The sequence below is a fragment of the Bos indicus genome, chromosome 23 (assembly GCF_029378745.1).
Source record: "Bos indicus isolate NIAB-ARS_2022 breed Sahiwal x Tharparkar chromosome 23, NIAB-ARS_B.indTharparkar_mat_pri_1.0, whole genome shotgun sequence".
In the NCBI taxonomy this organism is placed as follows: Eukaryota; Metazoa; Chordata; class Mammalia; order Artiodactyla; family Bovidae; genus Bos; species Bos indicus.
The window spans coordinates 47154628-47170964 of NC_091782.1; the positions used below are offsets into that span (position 1 = coordinate 47154628).

A 16337-nucleotide genomic window follows, 5' to 3' on the forward strand; every position below is an offset into this window, starting at 1 on the left:
CAGATTGTGGCCAATCAGTGTCCCCTAGCTCTCACTGCCACCCTAGACACAGACATCTCATCTTTCAAATTTCAGCATGCACAGGTCTCAAAATTATGAGACGTGGAAGTCTTAATAGCATCTCTAAAGAGCTCATGCTGCCCAGAATCTGAAGCACAAAATGACACAAAGTAAAGTATGGGACAGGGTAAGCCCTGAGCATTTTCTTGCTTTTTCTACAAGCAAAATTAGTAGATTTCATTATATGTACATTAATAATATACAATATTTGTTTTTCTCTTTCTGCCTTACTTCCCTCTATAACAGGCTCTAGAGTCATCCACCGCACCAGAACTGACTCAAATGCATTCTTTTTTATGGCTCAGTAATATTCCATTGTATATATGTACCATGACTTCTTTATCCATTCACCTGTTGATGGACATCTAGGTTGGTTCCATGCCCTGGCTATTATCAGTGGTGCTGCAATGAACATTGGGGTACATGTGTCTTTTTCAATTATGGTCTTCTCAGAGTATATCCCCAGTAGTGAGATTGCTGGGTCATATGGTAAGCAACCGGAGAAGGCAATGGCACCCCACTCCAGTACTCTTGCCTGGCAAATCCCGTGGATGGAGGAGCCTGGTAGGCTGCAGTCCATGGGGTTGCTAGGAGTCGGACACAACTGAGTGACTTCACTTTCATTTTCACTTTCATGCACTGGAGAAGGAAATGGCAACCCACTCCAGTGTTCTTGCCTGGAGAATCCCAGGGATGGGGGAGCCTGGTGGGCTGCCATCTCTGGGGTCGCACAGAGTTGGACACGACTGAAGTGACTTAGCAGCAGCAGCAGCATGGTAAGCAACACAACATGGAAAAGCAATTGTCTTCCAATAAATTTTTTAAAACCTGAAAAAAAAAAATTAGTGAGTTAACATAACCCCAGTTCCCAAATTTTTGATCCTCCCCTTCTGGGATGCAGCCTCAGAGATTTATTCCATGGACTGTCCCCTTTCTACATGTCTACAATCTGCCCTTTGCTCCATAGCTCTTCTCAGAGATCCATCTCCAGACTCTTCCGCTAGTTGACACGAATGACAGGTATACAAGCATCCCAGGAAGGGTGGATTTCTTGCCTAGACAGAAAACCCTCTGCAGGGGAACCAAGAAGACAGTTTCAGGTGCAGCTGGTCACAGAGCCTTGGGAAGCCCACAGTTTGCCCCCTCTTTGTGGCATCACTAAGGAATTAAGAGGTCACTTTGGTAATTCCTAAGGCTAAGCCCTTGTAACTATAAATAAGTACGCAGAACGAAAGGAATGCAGGAAAGAAAAACAAACGGAGGGAGAAAGGAAATGAAAAGCCTGACCTGATCTCATTGAGAAAATTAGTTTCTAAGACACCCTTGGTGTGGAGCAGTGGCATCCGTGCCTTGCCTGCCGTGCAAACATCCAGGAGATTTCGCCCCAAATGTACGTTCCCCTGAGCCAGACCTTGGTGTACCTCGGAGGCTGAGGTTTAGTGATCCTGGGAGAGGAGAAAGGTTTTAGTGGACTTTGTCAAGCAGAAAGAAACTGGCCTTTTAAACCACAAAACTGGATACTTTGTAAGGTACAGAACAGTCAGCACTTTGCTCTGAGGAGAGAACACGCAATTGGCATCAAAGTGACCCAAGCAGTGGGGCGAGGAGGAGACAGTCCAGAAGGGGAAGGCGTCCAGCTCCTGGTCCTTCCAGGCGGCACAAGGGACCTCACGCTATGCCCCACCCACGTCTGACCAGATGCACGGCCCAGGTCCCCGCTCCGTGCCATTTGAGAACTGATGTGAATTGGATGGTCATGTCGAGGGAGGCTGTATTTTGTTGGCTTTTCCCCCTTGTGGTTTTCACCATCTGTTTCTTTTAATCCATAAACAAGGAAAATGACTGGTTTGGAATGCAAAGTTTAAAAAAAATAGATGACCACAGGCATCCTCTAAATGAGAAAGAGGGAGCACGCAGGAGTTCAGTGACATTTGTCAGGAAGTGAGGCGTTAAATACTGGGGAGCTCAGATGCTCTCTGCCAGGGACCGTCCGCACAGGCAAGGCAGAGCCTTGCCGGGGACCCGCCTTCCTGAGACGGCGCCTCCTGTTTACATGTACCAAGGGCTATTTTTGATACCAGCACCACCCCATCTATCTCCCAGCCCCCCTCCGTTTTTCAAACTAAAGATGAAACCCTTCGGCTGGCCTTCAGCATAACCAGCCTTGATTTTCCATTAGCATTATTACTAACTTGGCAGCCTTGGATAGAATCCACTCTTAGAAGCTTGTAGACTGAACAAAAGCAGGGTTGTGAGTAGGTTCTATTACAGAGCCAAAACAGAGAGCTATAAATAGAGGAGCTGATGAGATAGAGGAAGAGAAGGTACTTCATGTCTCTCCTGGACAATAGTGAGTGAAGAAAAAAAAAAAAAAAATCATCTAAGGGCATGGGGAACACAGTGTATCTTTCTTGAGTGACCAGCATCCTGCTTTAAAAAGGAAGACTTGCTCTGCAGGATACAGTAGCCACTTTGTGAAATGGTTCTGTATGCTTTGTGCCAGCAAACCTTAAAGCAAGAGACTCCTTTTTTAAAGCTGAGGCAGTGGAGAGATGGGCTGGGCTGGTGGCTGCATACTAATCTCTTTTACCTTCCTTGCAAGACATAATCAGCTACAAGCACCAGGGATTTAAGGAGCAAATTGAACCCAGGCATTTAGAGCCCCCAGGGAGAAGGGCACTGGCGCTTTTGGCTGAGTTCCACCCATTTCAGGGTAAGACGGATATGAGCATTTTTCGCATACTTTTGTAGGCAGCCTGACGCCAGAGTTTTCACATTAGAGAAAGGATAAAAGATGATGGTTTCTCAGGAAACAACCAGCTCTTCCTAATCTGCGATGTCTGTTCTCACAAATGTCATGGAGCTGGGTGCTGTTAGCACGTCACCCCACAGAGGTGAGGCAGACACAAGACCCTGGTCATTTAGAAGCTCTGGGGGGGATTAAATATACTTTCAAAGGAGCTTAAGTTCCAGTCATTTCTCTACCCGGGCTTAGGACACAGTGGGGCGTGTAGATCTGAAAATACGAGCCTGGCTGGTGAGGTTTGTTTCATTGACATTTGTTCCAGATGCTGGGCTGCGATGAGCATGTCTGACGTCTGACGTCACTTGGTCGTGGGCACCGTCTGGACGTTTGCTCCCCTGGTGGAAATGGGAAAATGATTAGACCTGAACTCTCTTCCTGGTCGGCTCCAGGACTCAATGTTTCATGCATTTCATTCTTTAGCATGAAAGCTTCTGGAGCCTTCTCAGGACAGTGCTGTGCAAGCTTTAGCTTCATAAACCTATGGAATTCATGCCTATGGAATTTTAGTTATAATCATAATCACGTCAGATGAAGAGGCTTCCGGGGGAAGGTATGAGAGGAATTTTAAGTGGCTCAACTCTATTTACATTATTCACTTTACAAATGGTTTCAGAGCCCTTTTTTTTCCTTTTCTTTTCTTTTCATTATGCTGTGCTCCAGAGGGTTGATCTAGGACTTTCATAATTTAAACACAATTCTCCCTTCAAGTGGGCTTCTGAGGTGGCTCAGTGGGCAAAGAATACTCCTGCAATGCAGAAGATGCAGGTTCAATTCCTGGGTCAGGAAAATCCCCTGGAGGAGGACATGGAAACTGACCCTAGTATTCTTGCCAGGAGAATCCCATGCACAGAGGAGTCTGGTGGGCCACAGTCCACAGGGTCGCAAAGAGTCGGCCACAACTGAAGCAAATGAACTCGTTCTCTTCAAGTACCTTTTGGGAATCAGGACTTGGTCTGACCAACTCTAAGGTGATTTTATTACCATGAGGAAGGCAGAGAGATTTCAAGGACTGGTTCTTCACTGGGATTCAAGAGGGACTTGAAAGTTGACTGGCTTGGTGTCTCCTCGTCTCCTTCCTTTGGTCTCCTCCCTCTTCCTTTTTTCTTCCTAGTAGGGGAGAGATGGGGGCGGAGCGTCTGATCAAGAGGCTTTGCGATGCCCTCAGGACTCGGTTTGGAAGTTTACTCGTGTCTCCCCATCCACAGGTGATCACGCCGGTGAGGACAAGCCACGGCTATGTGTACGAGTACCCGACCAGATACCAAAAGGACGTCTATGATGTCCCTCCTTTCCAGACGGCTCACGGGGTGCGTACCAAGAACGTGGTCGTCACCGGGGAGGGGCCACCTCGGGGCAGCTTTCCTTCTGGGCTCCAGAGGAAAGGGAAGTTCACAAAATCTGCACATTTCATGTGAAGCTTTACTTAGGTTGTCTATTCAGGGGCCAGGATTACTTGTTTTCTGGATTTGTGTTATTAAGGAATCTGAGGCTTTGATCTCACAAAGCTTTTGTTGCTTATCGTTTTCTCAGGGAGCGTAAAGTTTAAAATACACTTTAAAGTACAGACAGTGTTGGGAATTCCCTGGAGATCCAGAGGTTAGGGGGCACAGGTTGGATCCCTACTCAGGGAACCAAGATCCCCTCATGCTATGCAGTGTAGCCACAAACCATTAAGTTAAATTAAAAAATAATAAAGTACACACAGTGCAGATTTTTTTCACCTAAGATCATTTTTATACTCAATCTAAGTCAAAGAACCCAAAATTGAAAAATTCCATCAATTTTTATTACATAGAATTCAGCCAAAGAGCAAGGGAATACATAACCTGGTAAACACGTCCATCATTAAAAGCTTAGTACATAACAAAATAACAAGTAGGACTTTTCTTGGTGGCTGAGTCGTAAAGAAACCACCTCCCAGTGCAGGAGACTTGGGTTCGATCCCTGGTCCCAGAAGATCCCATGTGCCACAGAGCAACTCAGCCCGTGAGCCATAACCAAGCCTGTGCTCTAGAGCCGGGGCTCTGCAACAGAAAAAGCCCCCAAAACGCGAAGCCCCCACACTGCAACCAGAGAGCAGCCTCCTTGCGCCATCACTAGAGAAAAGCCACACAGCAAGAAAGACTTAGCACGGGCAAAAATAGATGCGTAAATTGAAAAAAAAAAAAAAACATAAAAATGACAAGTATTTCCATGATGGCTGACTCAGGTGTTTCTCCCCAGGTGTATGACATCCCGCCGTCCTCTGTGAAGGTTCCCGTGTTTTCTGTCCCTGTGGGAGAGATAAAGCCTCAAGGGGTCTATGACATCCCTCCTAGCAAAGGGGTAAGTGAGCTACTGCAGAAGCTGCCACAAGCGCGTGCATGTGTGTGTGTGTGTGTGTGTGAGTGTGCACACGCTGAGATAATCCAAAGAGGAAAAACTTGTCTTTGTGTGCAAGAACAGGGAGGGAAGGGGAGCCAGGGGGGAAGAAGAGACAACAAAGACAATTGTGGGGATTCCATATTTAACCCCCTTCCCCGTAAGAAAATGGGTAGTCAATAAGGTGAGCCAGTAGGAAGGAAAAGCAATCGATTCTGTTTGGCAAGCAACTCATATATGTCCTATGGTGGTGGTGTAGTCGCCTAGTCATGTCTGACTGTTTTCAATCCCATGGACTGTAGCCCGCCAAGCTCCTCTGTCCATGGGATTCTCCAGGCAGGAATACTGGAGTGGGTTGCCATGCCCTCCTCCAGGGGATCTTTCCGACCCAGGGATTGAACCCAGGTCTCCAGCACCTCAAGCAGATTCTTTAGGGACTGAGTGAGGAGGGAAGCCTATATGTTACGTGGCTCATGTTTATACAGGACATCACAGATGACTCAGGCCGTGTACAGGCATACAGGTTTGGAGTCAGTGTGGGCTAGGCCTGCACAGGAAGTACAGTTATCCTGATTCCACATAAGAGGGAACTGCGTCTCAGGACCTTTCAGCAGCTGATTGAGCATCACCTCGCTGGGAGGTCCGGGAGGAGACCTCCGGTCTCCTGACACGTGGGCCAGGAACCCCGAGAGCAGCTGAGACAGGAGGGTCCACACAGGGCAGCGGGGCGTCCAGGGGAGGGCGCCCTCGACAGAGGGTGGGGCGAGAGCCCTGCACAGCCTCAGGAGACGCCTGGTGCGCGGAGGAGAGGGGAGGGGGCGGCACTCGGGAGCACCGCTGGCCCTCGTGGGGACGTGCCGCGTGGTTTCTGCACTGCCGCTTAGACCAGCTCCGCAGATAACAGCGTCCTTGTCCACTTGCCTCCCAGGGATACTCCACTCCACCCTCTGGCTACAGAGACGAGGCCGGGCTCCGGGAGAAAGAGTACGACTTTCCGCCTCCCATGAGACAAGCGGGCAGGCCCGAGGGCGTCTATGACATCCCCCCAACGGGCGCCAAGCCCCTGGGGACGGACCTGCACCCTAAGTACAACGGCGACGCCCCCGGAGCTGCCGAGCTGGCCCCGCGGAGACACGGGGGCACGTCCCTGACCCAGCCGGCCCCCCAGCTGGGCCCACCCGTGGGCTCCCAGAACAATGATGCCTACGACATCCCCCGGGGCATCCAGTTTCTGGAAGCGCCAGCAGAGACCAGCGAGAAGGCCAGCCCGGAAGAGAGGGACGGGGTGTACGACGTGCCGCTGCACCAGCCGCCGGAAGCCAAGGGCCCGGTGGACGTGGTGGACGGCATCAACCGGCTGTCCTTCTCCAGCACGGGCAGCACGCGGAGCACCATGTCCACGTCCTCCACCACCTCCAAGGAGTCCTCGCTGTCCACCTCCCCGGCGCAGGACAGAAGGCTCTTCCTGGACCCTGACGCGGCCCTCGAGCGGCTGCTCCGGCTGCAGCAAGCCCTGGACGGGGCCGTCTCCAGCCTGATGGCCCTGGTCACCACCGACTGGCGGAGCTACGGCTACATGGAGCGGCACGTCAACGGGGTCCGCGCCGCCGTGGACAGGGTGGAGCTGGCCCTCAGGGACTACCTGCACTTCGCGCAGGGCGCCGCGGCGAATGCCGCCTGCCTCCCCGAGCTCGTCCCCCACCACAAGGTGAAGCGCGAGCTCCAGAGGCTGGAGGACTCCCACCAGATCCTGGGCCAGACCAGCCACGAGCTGAGTGAGTGCGGCTGGTCCCTGAACGTGCTGGCCGTCCACAAGCCCCACAACAAGTGGGACAGCCTGGACCGCTTCGTGATGGTGGCCAAGACTGTGCCGGACGACGCCAAGCAGCTCACCACAACCATCAGCACCAACGCCGAGGCCCTCTTCAGACCCGGCCCCGGGAAGGGCGGGCCGGAGAGCATCACGAACTCCACCGAGTACCCGCCCACCGGCTCCCCGGGGCAGCTACTGCCCCCCGGGGACCACAAGGCCCCCGCCCTCAACAAGCCACTGCCCCCCAGCCTGGGCAAGGAGCAGCCCCCTGACTGTAGCAGCAGCGATGGCTCTGAAAGGAGCTGGATGGATGACTATGACTATGTTCACCTGCAGGTAAAGATTCCAGACCCCTGAGGCACCTATATTTACATGCAGGGGCCTGGGGCTCACACCTGTAAGATGTAGACTAGACCACTGAAGTGGAGACCACGATTAAAGGTTCAGGAGCACGGTTAGTGGTTCACAAGCTGGAGGTGGTGTTGTCCAGTAGGAAGAACGCTGGTCTGAGGGTCCAGAGTCCTCTAGACTTTTCCAGGACACTGTGTCACCAGCTTATGTAAACTCACCTGAATTCCTCATTTGCAAAATGAATGAAGCACAGAGTTGAATTAGATCTGATCGATACGCCTCAGGCAAGCAGGAAGAGACCAGCCACCCCTGACCCAAGTAGGATAGTGCTAAGTTGCTTCAGTCGTGTCCAACTCTCTGTGACCCTATGGACTATCGCCTGCCAGCCTCCTCTGTCCATGGGATTCTCCAGGCAAGAATACAGGAGTGGGTTGCCATGCCCTCCTCCAGAGGATCTTCGCAACCCAGAGATCGAACCCGTCTTCCGTGGCTCTGGCATGGAAGGCAGATTCTTTACTGCTGAGCCACCAGGGAAGCCCCAAGTAGGGCAGTGGGCCCTTGAAGCCAGCTCCACTTATATTCACATTTCACAATATGGTTCTGCAGGATATTTAATTTGAAGAAAAGTTAGGAGGAGTGGGTGCTTCACTGTTTTAGAAAAAAAGATTCAAAAACCTCTGCACTAGAAAATTTCCTAAGTTCCCTTCAGCTCTGTACTCTGTGTGTGTGGGGGGGTGTAATTACTCACAGAGAAACTTAACCCCACCGTAGACTTGCTTTGAAGACCACTGGGCATTTGCCAATTGATCTAGAAGTTAACCTGCTTATGGGAAATCAGGCCATCACAGTCTGCCTCCTACAAGTGACAGTTCTACCAGATTGACTCAGGATCATGACAGCTTGCCCTTTCCCTTCGGGGAATTAAAACATTCTACAAGATCCGTTATTTAGAATTGGGCTTACTATCTCATTCCGCCATTCTTTTCATTTGACCGACAGCCGTGGATTGTCCCGAGGATTATTGAGCACCGCTCCATCGTGTGCAGCAGGGGGAGGAGAGAGCAGAGCCACCACGCCTTGTGCTGAAGAGCAGTGTGGGGCGAGTAGATGGAGGCATTACACATCTCCCCAGGGACATCCCCGGCAGTCCCGGGGTTACGTCTTTGCACTTCCAATGCAGCGGGCACAGCTCCAGCCCCTGGTCAGGGAATTAAGATCCCACATGCCATGTGGCTGGGCCAAAAGATAACAAACAAACAACAACAACAAAAGCCACTTACCCGGCTGGTTGACCAACTCTGCATTTTAGAAAATACTAATTTGGTGTAGAGCTGCAGATAATTTGAAGAGACTAGGACTTCCCTGGTGGCTCAGAGGGTAAAGCGTCTGTCTACAATGCGGGAGACTGGGATTCAATCCCTGGGTTGGGAAGATCCCCTGGAGAAGGAAATGGCAATCCACTCCAGTACTATTGCCTGGAAAATCCCATGGACAGAGGAGCCTGGTAGGCTACAGTCCATGGGGTCGCAAAGAGTCGGACACGTCTGAGCAACTTCACTTTCACTTTCCAGAAATGTAATGTGGCCACATTTAGACCTGCAGGGGCTTCCCTGGTGGCTGAGAAGGTAAAGAATCTGCCTGCAATGCGAGAGACCTGAGTTCTACCCTTGGGTGGGGAAGATTCCCTGAAGAAGGGAATGGCCACCCACTCCAGTATTCTTGCCTTGAGAATTCCCTGGACTTAGGAGCCTGGCGGGCTACAGTCCGTGGGGTCAACTGAGCAGATGACCCTTTCACGTTGGGACTTTCCGGGTGGCGCTAGTGGTAAAGAACCTGCCTGCAATGCAGGAGACGTAAGAGACGCAGGTTCGATCCCTGGGTTGGGAAGATCCCACGGAGGAGGGCGTAGCAACCCACTCCAGTATTCACATCTTGAGAATCCCATGGACAGAGGAGCCTGGTGGGCTACAGTCCGTAGGGTCACAGAGAGTCAGACACGACTGAAGCAACTGAGCAGGAGGTTTATGGGTTTGCAAATAATCTATTAGAAAAGAACCCTGAGAAAAAGTACTGCTTAAGGAGGTTGGGGGGAGTGGGGGTCATGGGTAATCCTACAAAAATGGTAAAGTGGAGCGCAGAGTGTGGCGCCCCATATGGAAATGGATCTTAGTTTTCACTTCTGATCTACACAGTGACTCTGGAAGTCCGGATGAGAGCTGGGGTTCACAGGGCCTAGCTGGGCGTGCAGGACGTTTCCAAAGCTGTGGAAAGGAGCAGAGTATTTGCGTGTTTGTCAATGAAGCTGTTAGCATAAGTGAATCATAGTGGTGATGTAATGTTTTCTTTATGTTGAAAAATAATAGGGGAAGGAGGAGTTCGAGAGGCAACAGAAAGAGCTCTTGGAAAAAGAAAATATCATCAAACAGAATAAGATGCAGCTGGAACATCACCAGGTACGTCCAATCGGAACAAAAACTATTTCGTGTTGAAAAGACTTCCCATTTAATACGAAAGGTGTGACTTCAAAAGATCGTGATTTTGATCCTTCCAGTACACTTTAGCATAAATAGGGTATAAGAACATAAAGAAGGTTTTGTGGCCTTGCTAATCCAGCTGCGTGTACCTGCACTCTGTTCAAATAGCAGCTTTCCTCTGTTCAAATAGCAGCTTTCCAGGCCAAGACTGTACATCTAACACACTAGGACTGTTTGGGTTAAGGCAGTTGGTCCCAAGGAGCAAGACCCACTCAAACTGGCCCAAGCAAATGGGTTTTATAGTAAAGCCTTAACGGGAGAACTCAAGAACAGAAAATGAAACAGATAGAGCCACATCTGAAAGATCTAAGACTGTACGTTCCCTCTCCTTTCTGTACTTCCTTTGCTTCTCTCTATATTGACTTCCTTTGCCTCTGTTTTCTGCCAGTTTCCTCTGCTTTTCCACTCATTTGGCTTCCCTGGAACTTTTACAGAACCCATAAATGGCCACTCAAAGTCTTTTCTGTAGATAGGTTTTCATCTCGGCTTCCTAAGCTAATAACTCCTTCTGTGGTTTATAAAATTCCCCCCAAATGAAAGTCTGAGCCATATCTATCTGTCCGTCTGTCTCCTTCTCTCCCCTCTCTCTCTCTGTCTCTCCCACACAAGCCCATGGCTTGGCTATTCTTGGTCCAGTCTAAGGGTTGGAGGGCAGGATTCACTGTTTTTGAAATATATCCAAGTCCATTTACTAAGGGCTTCAGGCAAGGCACTTTCATTCAAAAGTTGGGCATGAGTGTGGCAAATAATAATGGGTATTGCTAATGTAAGGGCATAAAAATAGCGAGAAATGGATCGAGGATTTCTAGGCCTTTTAAGATGAACTGAAATGGTGTCCAGTGACATGAAATAGCACACAGAACTCAGGGAACCAGAGTTCCCATCTGTGCTTCCTCACCAACCAACTGTGTGACCTTAGTTAAGTCACTTAATCTCCCCAAACATCAATTATTTCTCTATAAAATGAGAAAATCCCCTCCCCTCCATCTAATGAGATGATATGTTTATGAACATACTTGGAAAAGCATAAGCTGACTACGCTGAAGCATCACACTGTGTATGTTTGCTTTGGCATTCGGCCAAGTTAAGACTGCAGGGCTTTAGGGGACTTGTTGGAAATCATAGTAATTCCTAAGAAGAAAACAGAGTCTAAGGAAAAGGAAAGCTCACTGTGCATTTCTCAAGGGAGAAGCTGGGTGAGGTTAGCCATGCTCAGACTCAACCCTATTTGAGGGCAGAAGATTGACTGACTCCTAAACTCCAGTGATGGATAGTCCTTGCATGCCAAAGACAGTCTCTCCTGACACTTGGTGCAATAGCTGGAAATTATTATCATTGCATTTTAAATGATACACCATCTAGGAGCAAGGAGAGAAGGGAGAAAGTTAACACTGAGTCTGATCCGGGGTGAGGTCCCTTCCTTTAGACAGCGTTGAGGGTCTAGGTGTTACGAGCCCAATCAGTGTTCAGATCCCTTTAGAGAAGATCTCTTCCACAGTGCATGTGTATTTGTATGCATTTGTTGTTTTCTTGTTTAGTCGCTAAGTCGTGTTCTACTCTTTGTGACGCGATGGACTGTAGCCCACCAGGCGCCTCTGTCCATGGGATTCTCCAGCAAGAATACCGGAGCAGGTTGCCATTTCCTTCTCCAGCAAATTTTCCTGACCCAGGGATCGAACTCAAGTCTCCTGCATTGGCAGGCAGATTCTTTACCACTGAGTCACCTGGGAAGCCTTTTTTATATGCATTAGTCATCCCTGTGTTGCTGGATAATGACATTTATAAACCTGGACAGAAAGAGTAGGCAAAATAGAAAAGGGTCATGGACTATCTTCTATTAAAGGGACAAAGTCGAGGCTTTCCTCTAGAAGGAGCAAACAACATCAGTGGCTGACTTCACAAAAGGATTTGCTTTTCCCTGGCCACCACTCAATAAACATTTACCTAGAGCCTACATAATACCAAACATTATTCTAAGCACTTTGCAAATGTTAACTCATTTAACCTTCGTAAAGACATAGGTAACTGTTGTTATTCAGTTGCTCAGTCGTGTCTGACTCTTTGCAGTTCCAAGGACTGCAGCATGCCAGGCTTCCTTATCCTTCACTATCTCCCGGAGTTTGCTCAAACTCATGTCCATTGAGTCGGTGAGGCCATCCAACCATCTCATCAGGGTGTATAGCTCAGTGGTAGAACATTTGACTGCAACCATCTGATTGTCTGTTGCCCCTTTCTCCTCCTGTCTTCAATCTTTCTCAGCATCAGGGTCTTTTCCATTGAGTTGGCTCTTGGCATCAGGTTTACAAAGTATTGGAGCTTCCACTTCAGCATCAGTCTTTCCAATGAATAGTCAGGGTTGATTTCCTTCAGGATTGACTGGTTTGATCTCTTTGCTGTCCAAAGGAGCTGGGTTGAAACCCTACCCTGCCTGCCCCTCTGAGGACAGAAGAGACCAATCGTGTCCAGTCGCAGAAGTCAGAGCTGGAGGATTCCTTGCTGCTGCTGCTGCTAAGTCGCTTCAGTCGTGTCCGACTCTGTGCGACCCCATAGACGGCAGCCCGCCAGGCTCCCCCACCCCTGGGATTCTCCAGGCAAGAACACTGGAGTGGGTTGCTATTTCCTTCTCCAGTGCATGAAAGTGAAAAGTGAAAATGAAGTCGCTCAGTCGTGTCCGACTCTTTGCGACCCCATGGACTGCAGCCTACCACGGTCCTCCGTCCATGGGATTTTCCAGGCAAGAGTACTGGAGTGGGGTGCCATTGCCATCCTCTTTCCCAACCTCTGCATTTTACAGCTCAGGCAAGCCAGGCAACCTGATAAGGCCTGGCATCTAAAAAACCACCTGACGTGAGATCCCTGTCTTACAGCTACAAGCCCTGGTTAGTTTCCACTTCGGCACACACTGCCTTGTCCTTAACTAAGTCGGGCTTTTTTTCTCCCCTGCAGCTGAGTCAGTTCCAGCTACTGGAACAAGAAATCACAAAGCCCGTGGAGAACGACATCTCCAAGTGGAAGCCGTCCCAGAGCCTCCCGACCACCAGCAGCGGCGTGAGCGCGCAGGACCGGCAGCTGCTGTGCTTCTACTATGACCAGTGCGAGACCCATTACATCTCCCTGCTCAACGCCATCGACGCGCTCTTCAGCTGCCTCAGCTCGGCACAGCCCCCGAGGATCTTCGTGGCCCACAGCAAGTTTGTCATTCTCAGCGCCCACAAACTGGTGTTCATCGGAGACACGCTGACCCGGCAGGTGGCCGCCCAGGACGTTCGCAACAAAGTGATGAACTCCAGCAACCAGCTGTGCGAGCAGCTCAAGACTATAGTTTTGGCCACCAAGACGGCCGCGCTCCACTACCCCAGTACCCCCGCCCTGCAGGAGATGGTCCATCAGGTGACCGACCTGTCCAGGAACGCACAGCTCTTCAAGCGCTCTCTACTGGAGATGGCCACGTTCTGAATGGAGACGCAGGAAAGGGAGCATTGCCTTGGGTTACTGAGGAAAACTGGAAAATACTCTCTGGTTTTTGTAAATCTTATCTATTTTTGTAGATATTTTGTATAAAAGTGAAAGACTTTAACATTTCATGGGTTAGATGGCATTCAGAAATTCAGGGAACTCCGGGGGGGGCGGTGATAGGCAGCATTTTTCCCCCCTGTGTTGTTCTTATGTACACGTATAAGCATCTGAGACACAAACTGTACAGAATCTTATCCACGTGTGTATGACTACATGTTCATGTTCGTTTGTAGATGTTTGTCTGATACATTCCATTAAGAATCATGGGTTAAGAAGCACCTTAGGAAGCACCTCCCAATGCTGCATTTTCTTTTTAGAAAAACCTACCAGCTGGTTGTAATATTGCTCTGCATATACTCGTGATTGTTCCGAGCTTGTCACTCCCAAGTCTGAGACACAGAGTACAGTGTATTTGCAAGTGTTCACCTTCCATAAAGAGGCGGGTTAACACCTTGTTTTCCTTTTTGAAAGCCCTTCCAAAATTGGCCGTATCGGGCACGTTATTGCAAGATGCCTCACTTCTGGTTGAAAAAAAACCCTCTTAGAAAGTTTCAGAAAGTATTGATAAATCTTAACCCAAACTCTGACGCATTAGGTGCCAGAGGAGAGACACGTGTGTTTTGAGGCCGTGTCCTGATTAGCACTGGGTTGTTTCAACACAGAGAGGACGCTGTCCCAATAAAAGGAGACCATGTGTTCCCCAAAGATTTTCTTTTATGGCCCCACCAGGTGGCATGTGGGATCTTAGTTACCAGACCAGGGATAGAACCCAGGCCCCCTGCATTGGGAGTTCAGAGTCTTTAACCCCTGGGCCACCCAGGAAGTCCATCCCCAGGGCTTTTTGATCATCGGCATTTATTAATAATCTGGCCATGAGATTTTCCAAAGGATGTTTTCAGATTTGCAAAAAAGCATATTGTTTGCAGCAGGAATTCCTAAAGACACATTGGACAATGATCATCCACAAAAGGAGGACAGTTCCACTTGAGTTGTAAGTGGAGGCCTTTCTGACTCTCATCATTCTCTTAGGTGCTGCTGTCCCTGGTACCTGAGGGAATCCCTGGTACCGGTTGCTCAATCACCTAAAGGTTAGAGTCACCAGGCCGCATCTTATTCCTAAGAGAAGTTGTGGCTTGACTGTACCCTCCCTAAAATGTGCACATGCAGACCCGGCGCTCAGAGCAGCTGTCTGGAGCCCATCTAGGCTTTACAGCTCTGTCTGTCCATTGACCCCATGTACAGCTCATTAACTGTCCCCCGACTCAGCACAGCATCCATTCCACAGTCTGTCCTCCGGTACATGCTGGGGTTGGCATAGCACAAACACATCACAAGCCATCGGATTCATCAGGGGGCAGATGAAACCCTTCCAACCCAATGGGTAAATGTATTCACATGTCACCAAGTCAAGAAGCAAGTTATTTATGGTTTATCAGCCCAGTTTTTATTTAATGATCCCATTCCAGTCAATTGGAAAATGTTTGATTTGCAATATGTGCCTTGACTTAATTAAGCTTGCTTGTTTTAGACAACCAAATTATTGGAACAGGAAAGGATTTAGGAGAGAAGGATATATGATCTAAGTGGGATTAAAGAAAAAAATAAAAATCAGTGAAACTTACCCAGGAGGTGCTTTTCAGAACAACCACTGTTGTAGTTCTCAACGTTCTATTCTGCCAAAAGAAGTCAGATTGCTGTAGGACAAGCAAGTGTGTGCGGAGGAAGGGGGTTGCTGAAAATCAGCAATGAGTTTGAAAAAGTGTCCTGGTAGATTTCATTGTATCATGTGTATTTCTTAGATGACTTGTTCTATGCTAAGAGGTGACATTTCATGTTTTCAAGACCAAAATGTTCAATGTGTATTAATCTCTTTCCCATACTGTATGTAGAGGCTATTTTTAAATCATTAAAATTTTGGATGTCTGTTTTCATAGACCTTGGGTTTTCTTTTTCCATTTCTTTCTTTGTCACACAGTTAAATGTTAGCTTATTTTGGCACTCCTAACATAGAAAGTTAAATTATGGTGAGTTTATTAATACTATAGATCTGGATTTTTGAGTAAAATTGAGAGCTATTTGTTCATTTTGTGTCACTTCAGGGTGTATTGCATTTGAAGGAAATTCTGGAACTTGTGAGCATTACCAAACCCAAATATCTGGAAAAAGGCTTCTCTTCACCAGGAAGCCTGAATTTTTAAATGGTAGGTGGGATAGTATCTGCTGTCATAATGTGAATGTTACTATTCATGTCATTTTAGAATCAAAGAGAATTGCTCAATGCATTCTTGAATAGGCATCAAGAAATATTTAAAAGAAAACTATATTTGGTGAAAATAGATTCATAACCACATAAATTATCTTTAATGCTTGGCCCAGTTTCATTCTGCTATCCTACTGAGAGTTACAGATAAACTATTTGAATATACCTTTAATATACTCTTTTCCCACATCTATAAACATTTCCAAAGAAAGTGTCAAGGCACTTATTGGGAAATGGAAAGTCTTCTTGAAAAAAAAAAATTGGTGCTGGAAAAACTATATCTCTCCATGGAAAAAGCAGAATATTTACCTTACACTCTACACAGAAATTAACTCAAATGCTCAGATGGATAATAGACCTGAACATGAAGCTTCAGTACTTCTAGAAGAAAACGACAGGAGAAAAATCTCTGTGATCTTAGGTAGACAAGAGTTCCTTAAGTGGAACAAAAAACATAAATCATAAAAATTGGTAAATTGGACTTCATCACAATTTAAAACTTTTCTGAGAAGACCATTAAGAAAACAAAAGGTCAAACCACAAACAGCAACAAAATATTTGTACCACCTCAACCCAAGATATGTATTAGAATAAGGATACAAATAACTAAATTTTTTAACTGGGCAAAAATTTTGA

General features: G+C 48.0%; 1 protein-coding gene across 5 annotated transcripts in view; it reads left to right on the forward strand.

Moving 5' to 3' along the window:
* The window catches only part of NEDD9 (neural precursor cell expressed, developmentally down-regulated 9), a 190393-nt gene extending 175019 nt beyond the window's left edge, over positions 1–15374 (forward strand). For all 5 annotated transcript variants that reach the window (XM_070778402.1, XM_019985942.2, XM_070778401.1 and 2 more), the window contains 5 exons: positions 4072–4173; positions 5090–5191; positions 6156–7376; positions 9755–9844; positions 12872–15374. In XM_070778402.1, the coding sequence (XP_070634503.1) occupies positions 4072–4173; positions 5090–5191; positions 6156–7376; positions 9755–9844; positions 12872–13381 (2025 nt within the window). In that variant the 3' untranslated portion in view covers positions 13382–15374. The remainder of the gene's footprint in view (positions 1–4071; positions 4174–5089; positions 5192–6155; positions 7377–9754; positions 9845–12871) is intronic.
* The last annotated feature ends 963 nt before the right edge of the window (positions 15375–16337 follow it).